This window comes from Athene noctua, chromosome 17 (genome assembly GCF_965140245.1).
Source record: "Athene noctua chromosome 17, bAthNoc1.hap1.1, whole genome shotgun sequence".
Classification (NCBI taxonomy): Eukaryota; Metazoa; Chordata; class Aves; order Strigiformes; family Strigidae; genus Athene; species Athene noctua.
In genome coordinates, this window is record NC_134053.1 from 15,190,128 (window position 1) to 15,208,435 (window position 18,308).

General features: G+C 38.1%; 1 protein-coding gene across 6 annotated transcripts in view; it reads left to right on the top strand.

Moving 5' to 3' along the window:
* The window catches only part of MTMR3 (myotubularin related protein 3), an 85,876-nt gene that overhangs the window by 38,929 nt on the left and 28,639 nt on the right, over positions 1 to 18,308 (top strand). For all 6 annotated transcript variants that reach the window (XM_074921338.1, XM_074921337.1, XM_074921340.1 and 3 more), the window contains 4 exons: positions 7,188 to 7,270; positions 9,663 to 9,829; positions 13,611 to 13,707; positions 15,218 to 15,331. In XM_074921338.1, coding sequence (XP_074777439.1) covers positions 7,188 to 7,270; positions 9,663 to 9,829; positions 13,611 to 13,707; positions 15,218 to 15,331 — 461 coding nt within the window. The remainder of the gene's footprint in view (positions 1 to 7,187; positions 7,271 to 9,662; positions 9,830 to 13,610; positions 13,708 to 15,217; positions 15,332 to 18,308) is intronic.

The window sequence follows — 18,308 nt, forward strand, 5'->3', positions numbered from 1 at the left end:
TTTTTAAAGTTAGTGGTAAGGAAAAATTTCTTTATGATGATCAAATCCCATTTTTCAGGGAGAACAGATAGGTATTTAGGCATCAAAAGGTGACTCAGCACCTCTGAAAATCAGGCTTCATAAGGAAACTTCACATCACTCAACTTTACGTTCTTTTTACAGCTGGTTATGTCAGCCATTTGTTCTCCCTAATGTCTCTCTATACTCAGTAGAGAAATAAAAGTTCTTCCAAAGAGCTGTTTGGAGCACCTAAGCTGGATTCATGCCTTGCTTGGAGCTTCAAAAGGTGGAAGTAGGTCCAGCTACTGAAGTTACATGCCTGAAGTTGGATATTTTGAGTTTGATATTGAAGTAAGAGATCTGTGAATTTGACCTCATCTTCAGATGCCTGCCATTTCTTTAAAGAGCTTTACTCTTATGTATGCATTCTTAAAAATTGTTATGTATCCAGCTGCTCAAGATCATAGACATAAATGGACATTTTATAGTCCTTTGCAGTAGTATAATGCTGATGTATACTAGTCTTGCTAGTTGTAATACCATGTGTGAACTATATAGAATTTGATAGGACATTATACATGGCACAGAAATACTTTTGTGGATATCTGTAATAAATCCAGTAAAATGAAATCCAAAGAATCAAAGCTTCCACCCCCCTGATGATGGGCTTTTTACTGGTCTCCTTATTTCAAGATAAGGCCTGACCTAGTTCACAACTGCCACATGTCAGTCACAAATCCTGAACTATGCAGTGGCTAGTTAGGTGTAGAACACCAAGGCTGCGTGTTACTCCAAAACTGAGAAAAGCAAGGGAAACAAAATACAAGAATTGACAAGTGTCCAACACATACATGACTGAGACACAAGTGACACACTGGTTGGGAACATCAGTGAGATCTCCTGTACACCTAACCATTTAATTTTTGATGCCATGTCAATCTTAAATTCAAATTGGTTTTTTGTTGTTTTGTGTCAGAACTGAATTATTAACTCTCTAAAAATGTTGTGTACTAACTGAAACTCAGTCTTTACTGGTTTATGTTGTCTCTAATCATATAGTTATGTTATCTCCAGACTTTGAAATGTGCCTGTGTCATAGTTATTAATCACTTCAAGTGCTGTTTTAGCTCATGAATTGTCTATGTAGTAGGCTGAATAGGCATGTCTGCTAGGCTGGTGAACATCTGCGTACAGCATTAAAGTGCTGAAGTTCATGATGATGTGGGGTTTTTCATCAAATAAAGGTATTATTTCGGAACATGGCAATTATGCAAAATTATGGCAAAAAATTTAATTGGAAATTTAAGGGCTATTGTCTTCCACTGCTGACCCTACAAAGGAGATGACAGAAGTATGTGCAGATGCAGAGGTAGCATAACTTTACTTTTCACTTCTCTGTAGTCAATCCTGAAGTACAACTGGAGGCCTACAAGTTAAGCAGTAGGTGCCACCACACATCAGAATGGTGGCCAGGGGTCAGCTAGGTGCTGGGATGCCTTGAGTGCAGTCCAGCCAGACATCTCTACATGCTGCTGGCAACAGAGAAGATGTGTTACAAGGCATGTGTTTTATAGGATTCCTTTGCTGCTTTGTGATACAAACATGAATTCTAGGGCTGGATTCTGCCAAGGGGCCTGCTACAATAAATGTGTATATTCTATTACTTTTAGATTTTTTTCTTAATTCAGAGTCTGAATGTTGTATGAAATTGACACTAGAATTGACAAAACAAGACTGAATATTTAAAAACAACTTGCCGAGACATGAGAAATCGAGAGTTGTTCTGAGGAATGTCAGGAAGTTAGAGTAACTTTATTAGAGAAGCCACTAATGCATGTACTGCACTTACTGTCATATCTGCCCTTAGGATAATTAGGAGTATTAATTTTTAAGAATTTTCAGTTTATTTTTGAACAGTAACAAGAACTCATGTTTTCTTAAATAATATTCTTTGTGTTCAGGAAACAGTCCATAAATGTTTTGTCAGTATTACCATGTTAATTTTGCTTCCCTGATTTCCTATCTAGTATTCTGCCCTCTTGGTCTGTCTGATGTCTCCAAGGTTGTTAGTCCTGCTTCATATCCCATCATTAACCAGAAAGATTCAATTAGATAGTGTATGAGGTAGAGCAGAATAGACATTATTCTTCCGTAATCATATATGACCATCACTAATAACATAGTCTGAACTGTACTGGAATCCAAGGCAGACAGGATTTGGAGTCTCTTTAAGGATAGAACTTAGATGCAATAATTAGGAACCATATTTAAAATGTTAAATTCTGGAGTAATAATCACTTTGGTTATTGTTGATCAAAATTATTGATCACATGGTGATTTTTCTAAATTAAGTCTTCACTGAGTAATTTTTGATTGAGTTCATCTTGATTCTTTCTTACTGTTTTTATATAGCTACGGCTGTTTAGAAAACACCTGTAAGAAGACCTTTTTTAGAATTGTATGTTTACTAATGTTAGGAGTTGTTTTTTTTATTATTTTGAATTATTTTCATAAGAATCACTATCCTAAGTCCAGCCACACTAATGACCTTGTCACCTCAGCAGAGAGAGTTGCTTTTGTGTAAGAAAGAGGATTCTTAGCAAATATCTGTATTACAGTACTTACAAAACAAATTGATTCCCTGTGTCTGAATGTGCAGCTGTTCTGTGTAGGCATCTCCTCTTGAAATAGATGGGATATTCTCATGGTAGAAATGGTCTTCCAGAGAAAGCAGGATGCTTGTCAACTACTTGCCCCTTAGTAAAGGCAACTGCATGAAGGAAATGGAATCCAGTTAAAAATGGGTTCCTGGTCCTTGGTTTTTTACCTCACTGTTCTCTTTTTGTTTACAATTCAATAGACTGGCTGTCAAAATGATGCTTGTGAAACCTCAGTAAGTAGCACAATGCTGCTGGATCACTTGCTGCACCTGTGCTTGAAAATAAATACATTTTAAAGTTGCTAATGCTCACATTGCAACACTGCAGAAAACGGCTGTATGCGTAAATCTTTTCCATGGATAATTTCCTAGATCACAGTAGTAACAGGAACATGGTGTTTTAAATGCAAAAACAAAAGATCCAGCAGACCATGCATAAATTGAAGGGATTATGACATTCAAAAGTGTTGACTTACATTTATCCATGGGATAAAAATGCAGACTCAACAGTGATCTCTGGACACATGGGAAGTTTGGTTCCCAGGCTGATCACTATTGATTGTCTTTCCTTAAGAAAAATCAAACTTTGCAGCTGGTGTTTCTGTCTAAACATTTTTCTCCCTGTAACCTAATTGCATTTATGAGAGAATTAACATTTTAGCGTAGTTTATGAAACCATGAACTTGTATGTAGCCTCTTTCACATAGTAGATTTTGGACACAGTATTTAAAAAAAAAAGTCACACTGGCAAGCTGAGGGAGACTTTCAGTCTTGGTGATTAGGTGAGTTTTAGTATGAGCTTTCCCTTGTTTGGCCCTTAATGGCAAAGTGGTTGGTTTGGTGTTTCCCTTACATATGCAGCACAGCTGTGCTTCATCTGTGCTGAACAGTAGCTTAGTGCTTGTTTTGTTCTCAGCTCCTGATGCTCAAATTGTTAACATTGCTTGCATGTTAATTGTGAAAGCAGAGGGGGGGACTGAGTGATTGTCTTCAAGACAAAACCTAAGTGTAATTAGTTGTAATTAAAAGCAAAATTTGCCTCAGGTACTCCTTGTAGGTTATATGAACAAGATCACACCTGGAGGGTTGACTCCCTCCACCTGGGAGAGTCCTTGAAGACCTTCTGAGCTGACCTTGCATCCTCAGTTCCTCCACATGTCCTATTATCCCATGCTTCAGGACGTACAGCACGTAGCCTTGGCCTTGTACTGTTTAAAGTAACCAGTCTGTAACATAACCCTGACATTATTTCAGACTCAGAACTGGGAAAACAAGAATAAAGTACTAATTACAGCTCATGGCCCCTGCGTGCCACATGGTATCCTGGAGAGAGTCAGGCCAAGTGGTACACGGGGTAGAGTGTATAGCATAGTCCCTCGTGAAAGGGCTGGCTTAGAGCAGCCTGGCCATGGTCCACTGCATACTGCTTGGCGTTGTGGTCAGGGGTTGAGCCATGGGTGGGTTGTTTCAGCAGCGTAAACATAACTTGTGCTTTTTCTAATTACAGAGGTATATTTCTCTAAATATATCTTGTACTGCTGTTAGATAACAGACAGTTCCAGTAATTAAAATAATGATAAAAAAAGTTCAAAAGGAAAAAGTTTGAGTTGTAGAATGTTGATACTGTTTAAAATGAGATAAATTTAAGGAAGAGACAGTTAAGGGACAGATACTGCAAGAGCATGCTGCTCTAGTACTTTCCATAATGCGATATGATTGGCCTTGGATAACAATGCATGTTTATTCTTACAAAAGCAAAAATTATTGCTTCTCCACCGCTTCATTGCGATAGCCATTATTATATGGTGAAGTGCCTGCAAATAGAATTGATGGCTCTTTCAAGAACAGGCTAACTGCACTGGGTGTCTGACTTGCTGCATGCATCAGCCTGAAAAACATAATGAAAATGGAAGGTTATCAGTGGGAAATAATGGGGAATGAAGGCAGATAATTTTACACAATTTTACTGGGAGAATAATAATGGACAGGAAGGAGATTGAAAATGCAAGAGGATCACAGGACAGATTTTTATGACCGGAAAAGAAAGTTAAAAAGATTGATACGAAGTTTGCCCTGAAGAAAAACCAGCAGACTCTAAGGAAATAGATGGTGAGCTGCAAGTAGACTGTCAAGAGAAAAAAGAATGGCTGTTGAGCAGAGGGCAAATTGAAAGGTCATAGAACAAAGAGCAACTTTGAAAGAAGAAAATTAAAAAACAATGCGGGAGTAGAAGAATACTTAGTATGTCATTAGAGTGCAGGCAGGAGTATCCAGAACCAGACTGCTAGGAGGAGGGAGCAAGGTGAAGAACTGCTTAAATGAAGATGGACATGGGAAAAAATGCAGTAAAAGAGGGCTTGGGAAAAAAAAATATTAACAGAAAAAGCTGCATTTGACTAAAAAAGCAAGTCTTCTAGAGTCTTAACTCTTTTAACTGGGGAAAGGTATCTTACTTTCCATGTTGGTGTCACCTAAGTCAGTGGTAGATTTAAATAATTCATTGGGTGTATGTGAGGCTGTCCAGTTGGGAGGAAAGAATGGAAGATTCTCCAGTCAGGTCCATTCAGTCCCTTAATTTATTAGACAAAACTATCACAACAACTTATCTTGCAGAGTAGGATCAAGTAGGAAAAGGCATGGAAGAAATTAGCAGTTAAAATAAAAATATTAACTTATCGCAACGGTACATCTGATCTTGTCTGTAATGCATTTAAATATCTGTTACATTGGTATCTAAATACTCTCTGCAGGTGACTGCAGTCAGGTTGAGCTTAAGGATGGCAAATAAAGAAGGAGCTTATCTTGCAGGGTGGAATCCTCATTTCATGTGCCCCTTCATGTTGCTAGTTAGGTAATTTATATCAGACTATCATAGATCTTAAAACAGTAATAATACTGAAAACATGGACAAAATTCCAGCTTTATTTGAATATTCAAACTACTGGGCTGTCAAGTGTCCTTGTGCATGAATTTTCTGTTCTTTGGTGGAACAAAGAATAACTTACCTGTACCAGCCTCACTGGTCATGGGAGATGAGGGTTAGTACTTTCTCCAAGCTAAGGAGAGTCCAGCACTGCTTCTTGGTTGTGGTCTGGTGGGGGCAAGGATAAAGTTAGAGTATTAAGACAACACCTGCCTGTTGTATTTTGGGGATTGTGAGCTTTGGGCAATGATTTCGCATTCAGAAAAGGACTCTGGACTCTGACTTTTAGAGAAACGTGAGGTGTAGCTGGGAGCTGTGTGCCTGCCTTCCCGAGAGACACGGGAGTGTTGATCACTCCCCTGGGCACATTTGCCACTAGCTTTCACTAGGCATCTTCATGCTCAAAGTAACTTTTCTTGTGGTTCGTATTTCTGAGACACCTCTTGCCCTTTCCTGCTGTTTTTAGTTCCCTTTCCTTTTTTCATTCCACTGAAATCAGGTACTTTTTAAGCTTTGTGGTGCCTGAGTAGAAGCTATCTTGATTCCTCAGCCCAGATCCTTGATTGGAGGTGACCTTCAAGGACTTGCCCAGAGTCATATGGAAAGGCATTGGCAGAGCAGGGTCTTACAGCCACATCTTGTAAGCCCCAAGGCAGAACTTAAACTGCTGGATCATACTCCTCTGATGGCAAAAGAAGGTAACAGAGTATTTGAATGTTTCTCTGCTAGCCTTTGTATTGAAGGATCTCAATGGGAGAGGTTTTCTTGCCTTGTGTAATATTGAGTATAATCTAATAAACAATTCAAACAGTCTTACACTTTATGTTTATTACAGTAGCTAAAACTCTGTGTTTGGAATTTAGACATTTATGTATGAGGTAGTTGAATGTTAACTTTTATTCATTTAAGCTAATGACACAGATTTGCCTGTCTCAGGTAAAGGTCCAAAAATATTAATGAAAACTAATATTTTCATCTTGTGGTTTCTCCTTATCTTTAAAGGTGCTTACGTGTTCAAGCTTCTGCTAGTTACATGTGCCATAAAACATAAGTGCATATTAACTACACCTTTTAAAATTAATGATTCAGCATTATTACTCTAAATAAGGCTGCTTTGATCATGAGTGTTGTTTTTTCCTGAAGAGGAAATGGGGGATATTTCCATATAACAAGCATTTAGACTGCAACAGTCTGTTAAGGGGGATCTGGCTTAGCGGTTCATTTTTGACACCAACAGCTAAAATGGTATTCCCAAGATCCCTAAACTTTGGACCTATGAGAGAGAAAAATGCTTTCATAGAGGGGAGCTTGTGCATTTCCGCTGCTTTTCCTGCCTTCACATTTGTCACTAGTGCTGCCATCTTCTCGGCTGTTTTCATGTGATCCCTTAAGGTTTTCGGACTGTACAGTCATGGAGCTGAAACTACTTGATGTATGGTACTGTGCTTCAGAGCTGTTGAAGGAGCTATACTTACTTTTTGTTTGTTTTTTATCTCTGTCTTTTCAGATTCCATGTAGTCCTATAATAAACCCTTGTGAGATATGCAAAGAAATTACAGTGTTAGTACCGTTTGAAATGAAATGATATAATCTTTTTAATTGCAGGTTCCATTGCAGCTTATAGAAAGTGTTGAGTGCCGTGATATATTTCAACTTCATTTGACTTGCAAAGACTGCAAGGTTATAAGGTATGAATAGGCTGAATGTTGAATGGGGGGTAACTTTGCTTTCCATATGATGTGGACAGCTGTAATGTTTTAAGGAAATGGTTTTTCTTCCTTAGTGGACTTGCTTTCCCTCAAAGATTTTCTTTTGTCTGATTTCATGTGTGATAGCTGGGCATTTTTGTAAAGAGGATGGGAGCAAGTTGGTCTGCATTCTGGCTTGCTATGATACAGTGTAGCAGCAAACCTTGGCCTGAGCCTAAGTGGCTAATCTTGATTTTATTCTGAAATTAATTTTATTCTCACCGAGTTTTCCCTGCCTTACAATCAGTTATAATAGAAGCTTTAATTAGTTACAAGATGCAGAACTAGATAGAACCACTGAAACGCATACTTACTGGAAGAGTGTTTAATCAAGATTTGGGGTTCGGAGGGTTAAGGTTCATCTGCACAAGGTGGGCTTTTGCAGTTCAATGTGAAACCTTCAGTCGGGGGTAGCATCATTCACCCTGCATTTTTAAGAGCTGTGAGGGTACAGCTGCTGTCCTTAAGACATAGTAACTTGTTGGAAAAGAAAGGTAAAGCCGGGTTTGCAACCCACTCTATAACACAGTAGAGAGCATCATGTAGAAGGGAGCATTTATTTATGTCTGTCCTTCAGCAGACTTCAGAGTCTGCCCCAGGAGTCTCTGAGTTACTGAGCCTGAGCTACAGCTATTTCCTACTTTTCTGCTGCAGAAATGAATTTTGATCTATAAACTTTAATTAACAAGAAAGGAACATTTCTTTTTGATTAAATGTTTGCTGGCAGTACCTTTTGTATAATGAAATGAGCCCCAGTCATATCTAAGCACTCAGAATGTTTAACAGGCCAGCTGCTTCCTGAAATGGTGTATTTTGATGAGGACTGATTTTACTTTAGAGGTAATATTTAGTTTAATTTGAATTAAATATTTAACTTCCTCTTAACTTGTAGCTCTTGACATTTAAAAAAGTCACCCTTCCTCTCTACATTAATTTGTTATTTGTCTTCAATTGTAGAATGAATACAAATTATTTGTATTTATGCCCTTCTTTATGAATTGCCCTTCAAAATTGCATCTCTGAGAATCAGTACTTGGTGACACTGGCAGTTGGAAGATCATGAAGTATGGGGCAGAGATACTGGATTTAGAAAATGTTCATGTTCTTTTTCATGAACAAGGTAGTGTGTGTTTTGAATAATAGGGCCCAAGCGAAGAGAGTACTTGTTATTTGCAACACTTAACTTTAAAAGAATTTAGAAAGAAAATGGGATCTTAAGGGTGACATGTATCTTGTCTGACTCTGGATATTTAATAGAGAATTATCTCATCTAAGCTAGTAGTCTTGGCTTGCTTTATACTCAGTGATGGGAAATAAAGACCTCCAGGCTGCAGTTCCTCACAGCTACTTAGACACGTTTCATGAGTTGGACATGTCTTTTTCCTTCCACTGACTGACTTTAAGATATTTGCAGGTAAGGGTAATAAATCCTGCCCTTAGAGAATACAGATGCTGTCATTAACTATGAATGCAGTAGAATACAGACTGGGCTTAATGTAAATACTTGGTGAATATTTTATAATGATAAAATCTTGAAGAAATCTATCAGAGCAAAAACAAATCACTGATCTTTCTTCCATCCTTTTATCCTAAAGGGTCCAGGAATCCTCTCTAAAAAGACAAGCTAATGTAATTTTAATATACTGCTCTGAAGATAAGTTTCTCCTGTGCAAAGAATGTTCTCACTGGTTGTTGTTAGTCCATAATGTTAAGCAAAGCTCACTTTCAAAAACACTGTGCTTCCCACCAAGGCCAGAAGGAGAATCTTAACATGTGAGATAGGGGAATAATGCAGGATTGCATATACTGGAGTTTGTCCTCATTAGTCTCAAATTAAGTACATTAATCAAAGAGATATTTCTCCTGTGTCTGATGAAAAATGTGTTCTTGTTTACAAGAATACGATGCATAGATTATAATGTATGTGATGGTTCTGTGAGGTTCTGTGTGAGACCACCAGTCAGCAAGTCCCTGTAACACATTCCTGTATTTGATTGTGTGAAACTTGCAGTCTGAACTCAGTGATGTTGTCCTTGGTTTTTATAATAAATGTACGCATAAATGTCTTCCTCATTCATGACTGGTAGGGCATACTGCTGGTTTATTCACAGTCACAGAACATTGCTTCCTGAGTGTGTATTTCTTTACTAATATCCAAAGATTTCATTTTTACTCTCCATTATAATAGAACGTAAATGGAAGCAGAACTAAGTTATCACTAAGATGTTCTCACTTCTTGCTTCCATGGATGTTTTCATAGTCAGTCTGTCAGATCTTGTAGTCTGGCATCTTTTACTGAAAGTTGATCAGTAAATGTTTGTTTCTGGGACAGGTGTCAGTTTTCTACTTTTGAGCAGTGTCAAGATTGGCTTAAGCGACTGAACAATGCCATCCGCCCTCCTTCGAAGATAGAAGACCTTTTCTCATTTGCCTATCACGCTTGGTGTATGGAGGTATATGCTAGTGAAAAGGAACAGCACGGGGATTTGTGTCGGCCAGGTACGTGGAGACACTTTGGGGATTATCACAAATGCGTTGACTGGTAACTGCTGAAATCCAGAACTTTCAAAAAAAGTTATAAACAAATTTAGTCAGTGCTGTTGTAAACTGAACCTGGAATATTCCAGTATGGAAATTTTTTTTGTACATAAGTTCTTGCACTTCTTCACTAGCTGGCGAACATACCATTTGTGGTAATTTATACCTTCACTTACAGCAAAGTGTCCTTTAACGTATTGCATGTCTGCCACACTGAGCTGTGTTTGGGCTGAACCAAGGAGACATTAGCTCCCACCATAGCTACTTTGGGGTCAATATGCAAAGCAGCACCTGAACATCCTGAGGAAATTACTGCGGTGGATTTAATTTAATCAGTCATGTATGATACTAATAATAATTTGCTCACTGTGGTAGCAACGTTCAATCTAAAATGTTTTGTATTGATTCTGCCCACATTTTTGCAATTGCCTAGAGCAGTAGTCTTCAACATGGATGTTGAAGAGCAGGAGGTGAAGGAGAAGGAAGTCCCAAAGCTGCTCCTGAGCTTCATTCACAGCTGCAAGACAATGACCTATTTTAGTGAAATACCATCCTTGCTGGAAAGTTTTAGAAGCCCACAAGTAAATAAAAGCCAAAAATTGGGATGCTGGTGCTTATAGCACTTGTTTAAATATAAGGAAATCTGAGTTCCAGGCCCTCTCCACTCACAATTCACTCATGACTCACCTTGCTGGGAAAAGTGTCCCAGTTATGAGGTTGAGGAATGTTAGTGTGATTCTGTCCTTATTACTGAAGCTGGTCTGGGGCTGACCAAAGACTACGATCTCTTTGGTGCCTGAGGAGGAGCAGTCCACAGGTAGTGTGCAAGTAGGAGGTGCTCTGTGTTTCTGGTTCCTGTTGCTGCACTTATGTTAGCAGTTACTGAAAAAAGGCAAACAAATCCTCAGAGCAGAATTTGAAACCCAGGTCTTTTCCCTCCTACTTGAATTCAGGAACTGGATGGTAGCAGACATGTAGATGGATTGTGAAGTCTTCTAGTCCTTTTCCTCACTGAAACAGATGAGCTTCACCCTAACACAAGGTTAGGAATGAGAAGCAGCATTTACCTTTTAATTAACTTTCAGCAATCATTTTTTTTTCCTTGTAGGTGTGTCTATCAACTTCTCTTTAACGTAGGAACTTTTTCTTCCCTGTAACTTGCTTTTTTCTGGTGGTAGGCATTCTCCTAAGAGCTGAAGTATAGTTGAAATAAATCAATGGGAATGTAATTATGTAATTGAAGAAGCGAATCCGAAGACATAATTTATTTTTTTACATCCAAGGAGCCCAATATTTGGTCAATACAGACAAAAATACTGAATTGCTTCAAAATCTATCTAAGTATCAACTTCTGGGGAAAAAATGTAAATTGTTATCAGCGTATGTAATGGGAGATATGAAGGGTGGCTCACAAGATCAGCTTTTATAGTCAGAAGGCTTAAGTCCACAGAATGTATGGCTTGCTTTTTCTCTGATTTTGAGAGTTGATAGGGATGCTTCGAAAATATTATCCATCTTGGCTCAAAATGCCTCTTAAAATATCAGTGTTTCATGAGGAACAGACAAAATGTTATGGCTAGAGTTGAATTTCTCAGAGGAAAATGTATGATTTCATGACATCCACAGTAGCTAAAAAATTAAGAGGGAGAAATCAAACAGAATATTGCATTTTCATATAGTTGTATGTGTTTTTCTTAAAACCCACTAGCAGTATGCAGCACTGATGATTGGGAATATTTCTGGTATTATCATTTGCTATCCAGAAAAATCCTTAAGCATATATCCTGAGTTTTAATGGCCATTCCTCAAAGCACCTGATAATGAACCCCATCCTCATGTGCTGCAAGAGCATGCTGCTGTTCCAATAAAAGGATTTTTTTTAAAAAAAAAAAGTCACTGCTAAGGAAGAACATGACAGAGGTGGTTGTCTGGCTGGAATGTATTGTCCCAGTTTCACCTCTGCACTTGACAAGATCAGAGGGCTCCTCACATAGCTGCCATCTCTCCAGCTTTTGTGAAACAGGGACTCGAGCAGCTGATCTATTTGAGTAGGTGGCTAGAAGATCATAAATTCAAGCTCATGCAGAGTTCATGTGAGAAGCGGGAAATTGTTGGCAAGCTCCAGTCTAACTGAACTGGTGATAGGGAAGGTAGAGCAGAACTACAGTGCCTGTGTAATATGCAGAACTAGCCTTCTGCATAAAATGCATGACACGGGAGGCAGAACTATTTCTTTTTTATGGTACTGTTGTAGCAGTGGCATAATGTAAGGGGAAGAAGTGATGAAGGTCACTCAGGTCCATAGATTTTACCACCATGTGCCTTAAAGAATGAATGTTCTCCATTTGCACAGTGTCATTCTCACATTTTACCTTTCAAAAAGTGTAGGAAAAATAAACTCATTATACAGATCTCTTGCACATTGTCCATATTGTAAAGCATGTCTGGATTTGCAAAGTACCATTTTCAGTGTATGATCTGACCAGTAGGAACGAATAACATTACAGCTTTTCTTTCACGGTTATTTAAGTCCTGTAGTTAGGCTGCTATATTTATTCTTAATTTAGCTATTTCTCTATATTTATCTCTCATTGTTCTGTAATATCACATAAAAAATTGTTTTAGACATGTACATTTACATCTTTGACATAAATATGTATCTACATATGTCTTGGGTATTGAAAAACTGTAGGGCTTTTCTGTAATATATAATGGAAAGATGTAATATTTAAGTCATTAATTTTTCAACAGATTTTTTTTCCCCCCCGTTGGGTGATGCTCTGCCTCATGATTTAATGATACAGTAATTTAAAGGGACAAGTAATGGACAGACTTTCAGAATCTTTTTATCTCGTGTTGCTCACATGCTCATTAAATTTATCACATGTTGTAGCTCTGAACCTGGAAATTTTGTACGCTATTCTCTTCTACATATTGATTGAGTACCTTCTAATTCTCTAGACTTTCTGTCTGTCAGAATAAGTATTCTGTATTGCCGTTGTATATTTTTCAGTTGTATTTTGATACTTTTAAAAAAGCGTTAGGAAATAAATGGAGTTCATTCCAATTCCTTTAATATATTAACCCAGGAATTTGTGAGAATCTTGTGACTGATATTTGTGCCAAACAGTCATTTATGCATTTATCTTCATATCTCCACATGACTTGCAGAGGAATAACGTCCAATTTACAGATGGAAAACTGAGATGAAGGTTAAATTACAGGGCTTTCCTACAGTCATACCGGAAACCTGTGGCTGAAATTAAATACTAAATGGAGATCACCCAAGTTCCAGACCACATTCCATATATTAGCCCTTCAAGTATTGGTCAGACCAGAGCTTCACCTTCTCATTGATACAAAATTCTTCTGAACTTCAGAAAAGAAAAATTACTAGCATTTTCCCAGTAAGACTGCTGATGGATCTAAATTGCTTTTGCTGATGTACTTGGTTCCGGTCTGCAGCATTATTATTTCTTACATGAATTTACAGAAGCTGGTCATTTCAGAGAAAAAGCCCTTGATGGACTTTGATATTTCTGGAGAATTGACCAGGGTACAAGCTGTGGTTCTCCTGATATGGATTTTCAGAATTGGATTGTGAAATGTAGATTGTGTTTTTGGACTGTTCCTTTTATTTTCAGTTTTTGAGTGCAGTGATGTTTTTCTCTAACTATTTTGAAAGGTAAGACTCTTACTACTGATTTCACATTTATTTTCTCTCTCTGCTTTTGATATCCAGGAGAACATGTAACTTCAAGATTTAAAAATGAAGTGGAACGGATGGGTTTTGATATGAACAATGCCTGGAGGATTTCCAACATCAATGAGAAGTACAAGTAAGTTATGTGGGCTGCTGATTCACAGCCAAATGACATCTCAAAACACCAATTTTGTTGTAGCATATTACTGGAACTTTTTCCAAGTTCTACAGTTCCTAATAAGGGACAATGAGAATTAGGAATTTTTTTGTTGTTTTATAGACAAAAATGTGCTCTTAAAGTTTAATGTATTAGCTGTTACAATTTTTATAGGCTTAGAAATACCAGATTTTCATGTGCTTGCTGGAGGACTTCTTAGAGAATAAGCTTTCTAATGGAAGAAATTAAAGCCTTAAGTGAGCGAAGAGTGGTTTGGTTGAACTTTTAAAAAACGTTTTTTATTGTGTTTTAATTCTTAATTTATGACAAAGACTTGTATTAAAAAAAAAAAAAAAAAAGTGATTTGGAAGAGTTAAGCTTGTAGATCCTGAAAATAAGAGAAAACACTTCCTATGGTCCTGAAAGCATACACAAATGTCCTCTTCTCTAGCTGCTGGAGAAGAGGAAGGTGTTCCTCTATTTGCGGCTGGTAGGACAGAGGGGACTGGCTGGTCCCTAATCCAATTCAGAGCAAAACCAGCAGTTACACTTTGTGATGAAACATGTTTCATTGCTCTTTCTTTGCAGGATAATGACTTGCAGCTGGTGGTTGGTGTCACTGCAAGAAGAATAGCTGTCTCGGTGTCTAAAAATCTAGGGGAAAAAAAATAACTATCCCATATATACTTAATACTGAAGAAAAAGGAAAAAAAGTTTACATGTCATATGGAAGCAGAATGACACAAACAACTCCTTTCTTTCTTGTGGCCAGCACTTGAGGAAAGAGCATTTTTTCAGGATATTTGATACATACTTCTGAATGGAAGAGTCTTAGACACGTGTTCATGTCTGTCCTTCTTGTGCAATAAATGCATCTCTTTAAGGGGATGGACTGGGTATGAACTAGTTTATGATTCAGCAATATACTGCAGTCACTACTGACTGCTTGCCCTGTTCTCATTGGCGGTCATGGCTCTATTAAGTAGTGGAGTAGGAGGTGCATCTAGTAGAAGAAAGTTCCAATTAGTCAGATATAATCCACTGCACTCAGATTTCCTGCCTTCAGCGAGGGTTGATTAGCCAGTGGACTTTTTCCACACTTACACAAGATTTCTGTCATGTATCCAGTAGCCCAGGGTGGCTCTGCTTCTATTACTTTAGCATGGAGAGGTGTGGAATTTCTTTTCTGTGGTCCAGTTCATTTCAGTAGCTGGAGTTTAAAACCACCTACATGCGAATTTCCTGAGAAAGCACCAGCTTGAATCTTCTAATTCTGAAATGCATTTATGCACCTTGATGTTCACAGTGCTTTTGTATAGTTGAAGGAGGAGTTTATTAACATGCAATGAAATGGGAATTAACAAAATGGCAGTTTGCTGAGATGAACAGCTGTCAGGTTGCTTATACTGCTTATTTTGTGTATTGTCTGGGAAGTGTGTAACTGCTCTGTATCACTTACATTCAACCCTTTGCACCGCTTTTCTCACAGGCTCTGTGGTAGTTACCCCCAGGAAATCATAGTTCCTGCCTGGATCACGGATAAAGAGCTAGAGAGTGTGGCAAGCTTTCGGTCCTGGAAGCGCATCCCTGCTGTTGTGTACAGGTGAGGCTCTTGTAGGTGGAAGAGGTTTCAGCAGGGTGTAAATGCGGTGTCCTAGCAAATAAAAGCTGAAATAAGTTGTGACTGGGAAGCTTGGCTTGTAATAAAAGGTGTTCTGGGCCCTAGATGTCCCCTCACTGAGCCTGACAGACTTTAGCAAAAGTGTTAAAGGTATTTTAAAATAATATAATTTATTCAAAGTAAAGAGCAGCCTGGCTTGCATCTTGCTGTATTTTTCCATGTATAACATGATGTGGAGGGATGCTCTGTGAAGGCCCAGGACCTGCTAGGGTAGAGTTGGAGAACTAGGCTGGGAAGAGGCAACAAAACCTGGTGCAGTCTCCTCTGTGCTGCGTGGTGGAGTGGTACCTAAGCTGATCCACGCTGGGACTCTGGCTGGGGTGAGGTCCTGCTGTTCCACTCCAGACAGAGGGATCCCAGAAGTGGTGTGGGGAACAGGACCTTGGAACAAAACACAAACCACCTTAAGGTTTTAGATACTGAACAAGGAAGACAGGGATCCCCTCTCATGAGAAAACATTCAGACCTATATTTAACTGACAGCAAAGTATGACCTGTTAGGCCTGATAGCTTGGGGACTTTGTATTTGCTACTTCTGTATGTATGGTTTTATACCTAATCAAAACTCAAGAATGTGTGAGACAGCAGCACACATTGGCCCTTGTCAAGCCTTAAGTGAGGTAAGGCAGACTGACTACACATTCACATTCTGAGTGGGAATAATGGTTTGTATCTTTTAATTCCCAACACATATTGTAGGAGCACTCAGCATTTGCATCTCCTGCAAGTCATTCCTAGGGTAGTCACCTCTGTTAAGATTGATTTTATTTTTTCTTAATATGAAAATGAAAAAATGTAAGATGAAGACATCAAAGCTGCAGAGGAAATGATAAATGGCATCTCTGGCTAGGTGCTCCTTTGATTTTTCTCTAATTGTCATCTGGCTAACACTCAGACTGCAGTATAAACAAGGACAAATACCGAAATTATTTAAAGGAGATAAAAACTCACATTACAAAAGAATGTACATGCTAGATCTCTAGATATTTTAGATAGTTTTAATCAGTCCATCTCTTCCTTAGATTGACTCCAGCAATTCTTCATAACAAAATTGCTTTTCTGAGAGGCTGTTTTTGGCAGTTCTTTACTAAGAAATATATTTCAGTGTCTGTTTGTGTTGCGTTTTTTTTTTTCCCCAAATATTCTGGAACCTGTCATTTAATACCTTGGCCATTTTCCTGGGGTAGTTATCCTCCTGTAAATGTTTAAAATCTCTTCAAAAAATCAGATGACAAAGGGATTAAAAAGATAATGAATACTTGATAATTCCATTAAGTCTGCCTAGCCACCCATTACCTCTAAACAGACAGAAGGGAAAGCTGTTCTCTGAGTGGCAAGCTAAATTTAGAGAGCAATAAATCTGACAAATTCGTACGGCCTGGATCGGAGGAGCAAACATACAAGAGTTAAGAGTGGGCCACAAAACGTTATTTACCTAGCTTAAGAGTTCTTGTTCTTGAAGAGCTCTTGAAGGGAGAACAAATTAGCTGGTGGCAGCAGACCATTATCTTTAAATCCTCCTATCTTTTCTCCTTTTTATTCCAAATAATAAAGGGGTTAGCACAGTCTTTTTCTGAATGTTAAGGAATTGCCCCATCCTCTGTTCAGCTCTGTGAGGGGGGAAAAGTGCTTTCCAGCATATGCTAATTTTTTAAGACTTAAGGTTTTTTATTATTATGGTAGTACATAAAAATGTGTATTATATATATGTACAAAAGAGGGTGTAATTTATATGCTGTTTTGTGTTCAACTTTGAACGCTGCATTTCAAGCCATTTTGTGCCTTTTATGCAGTCGTCACATAATTGGGGGACACCTCACCTGCAAGCATGCTTAACCCAGGGAAGCATCCCTCCTCCTTTCATCGCTATACAGGAGAAGAAAATCACTTCCTTTGCATTCTTGAGTACAACTTGCCTTCTGGGGAAGTTATGGGGGAGTGATTTAAATGCTCAAAAGACCTCATAGACTGAAATTGTTTAATCCCTGGCATTCGATTCTCTGCAGTTCTCATGAGACTATGTATGTTAAATTACCACATAGTTTTTCATTTGTAATCTTAAAATCAGTGGGAGAAACATTCTTCTCTTTTTTGATTCCTCTTTTTCCTTATCTTGACATTTAGTAATAGATTTTTCAAGGCATCCAGTTCATCATTCTGTACTCTAATAGAACTCACATCAGCTAGTGGTTGATGATCCGTGTGATTGGAAATCCATGTATAGTTTTCTCTCTGTATAAGTTGCCATAAAACCAGCTTTTTTCTTATTTTTGGGTAAGTAAGGGACAAAAGCTCATTCAGCATTTCTTATCTGTTGAAGATGATTTTGGGACTACTAGTTTCATTACTGATCACATTAAAAAAATCTTCTCTTTTTGCTTTACTTCAGGGGAAAGAAATGTAATAATGATTTTTTAAACATTTATCCAATAACTTGTCTCAGATACTGAACACTGGGACAGAGAGAGATGAGAGACACAGGAACTTGGCAACAAAAAACTCATTGTCTGTTGTTGTAAAGCATTCAAGAGCTATGGCAGTGTGAACAGGCTGAAAAGCTGAGCGGGCTGAATTCAGAGGCAAGCTTCAAAAATACTCAAGTTGAGATTGGACTGTCAGGAACATTGCTTCTATTTTATGATCAGATTTCTAGAAGAATCTCACACTCAGCTTCTGCGGGTTTTTCTCTGTGGTTACAATTTTTAAAAATCTAGGCATATATTTACGTAGCATGTTTTGGTGTTGGTTTTTTTTTTTTTTTTCAAATCTAGGCACATATTTACATAGATAAATCTGGCCTGTAACATGGTTTTTGTAGCTTATCTGTTTTGGTCCCAGAATATCAGTGTTAGGGAGAAGCCTTTTTGGATTTTGTGGCAAGACGATAGAGAGGACTTCG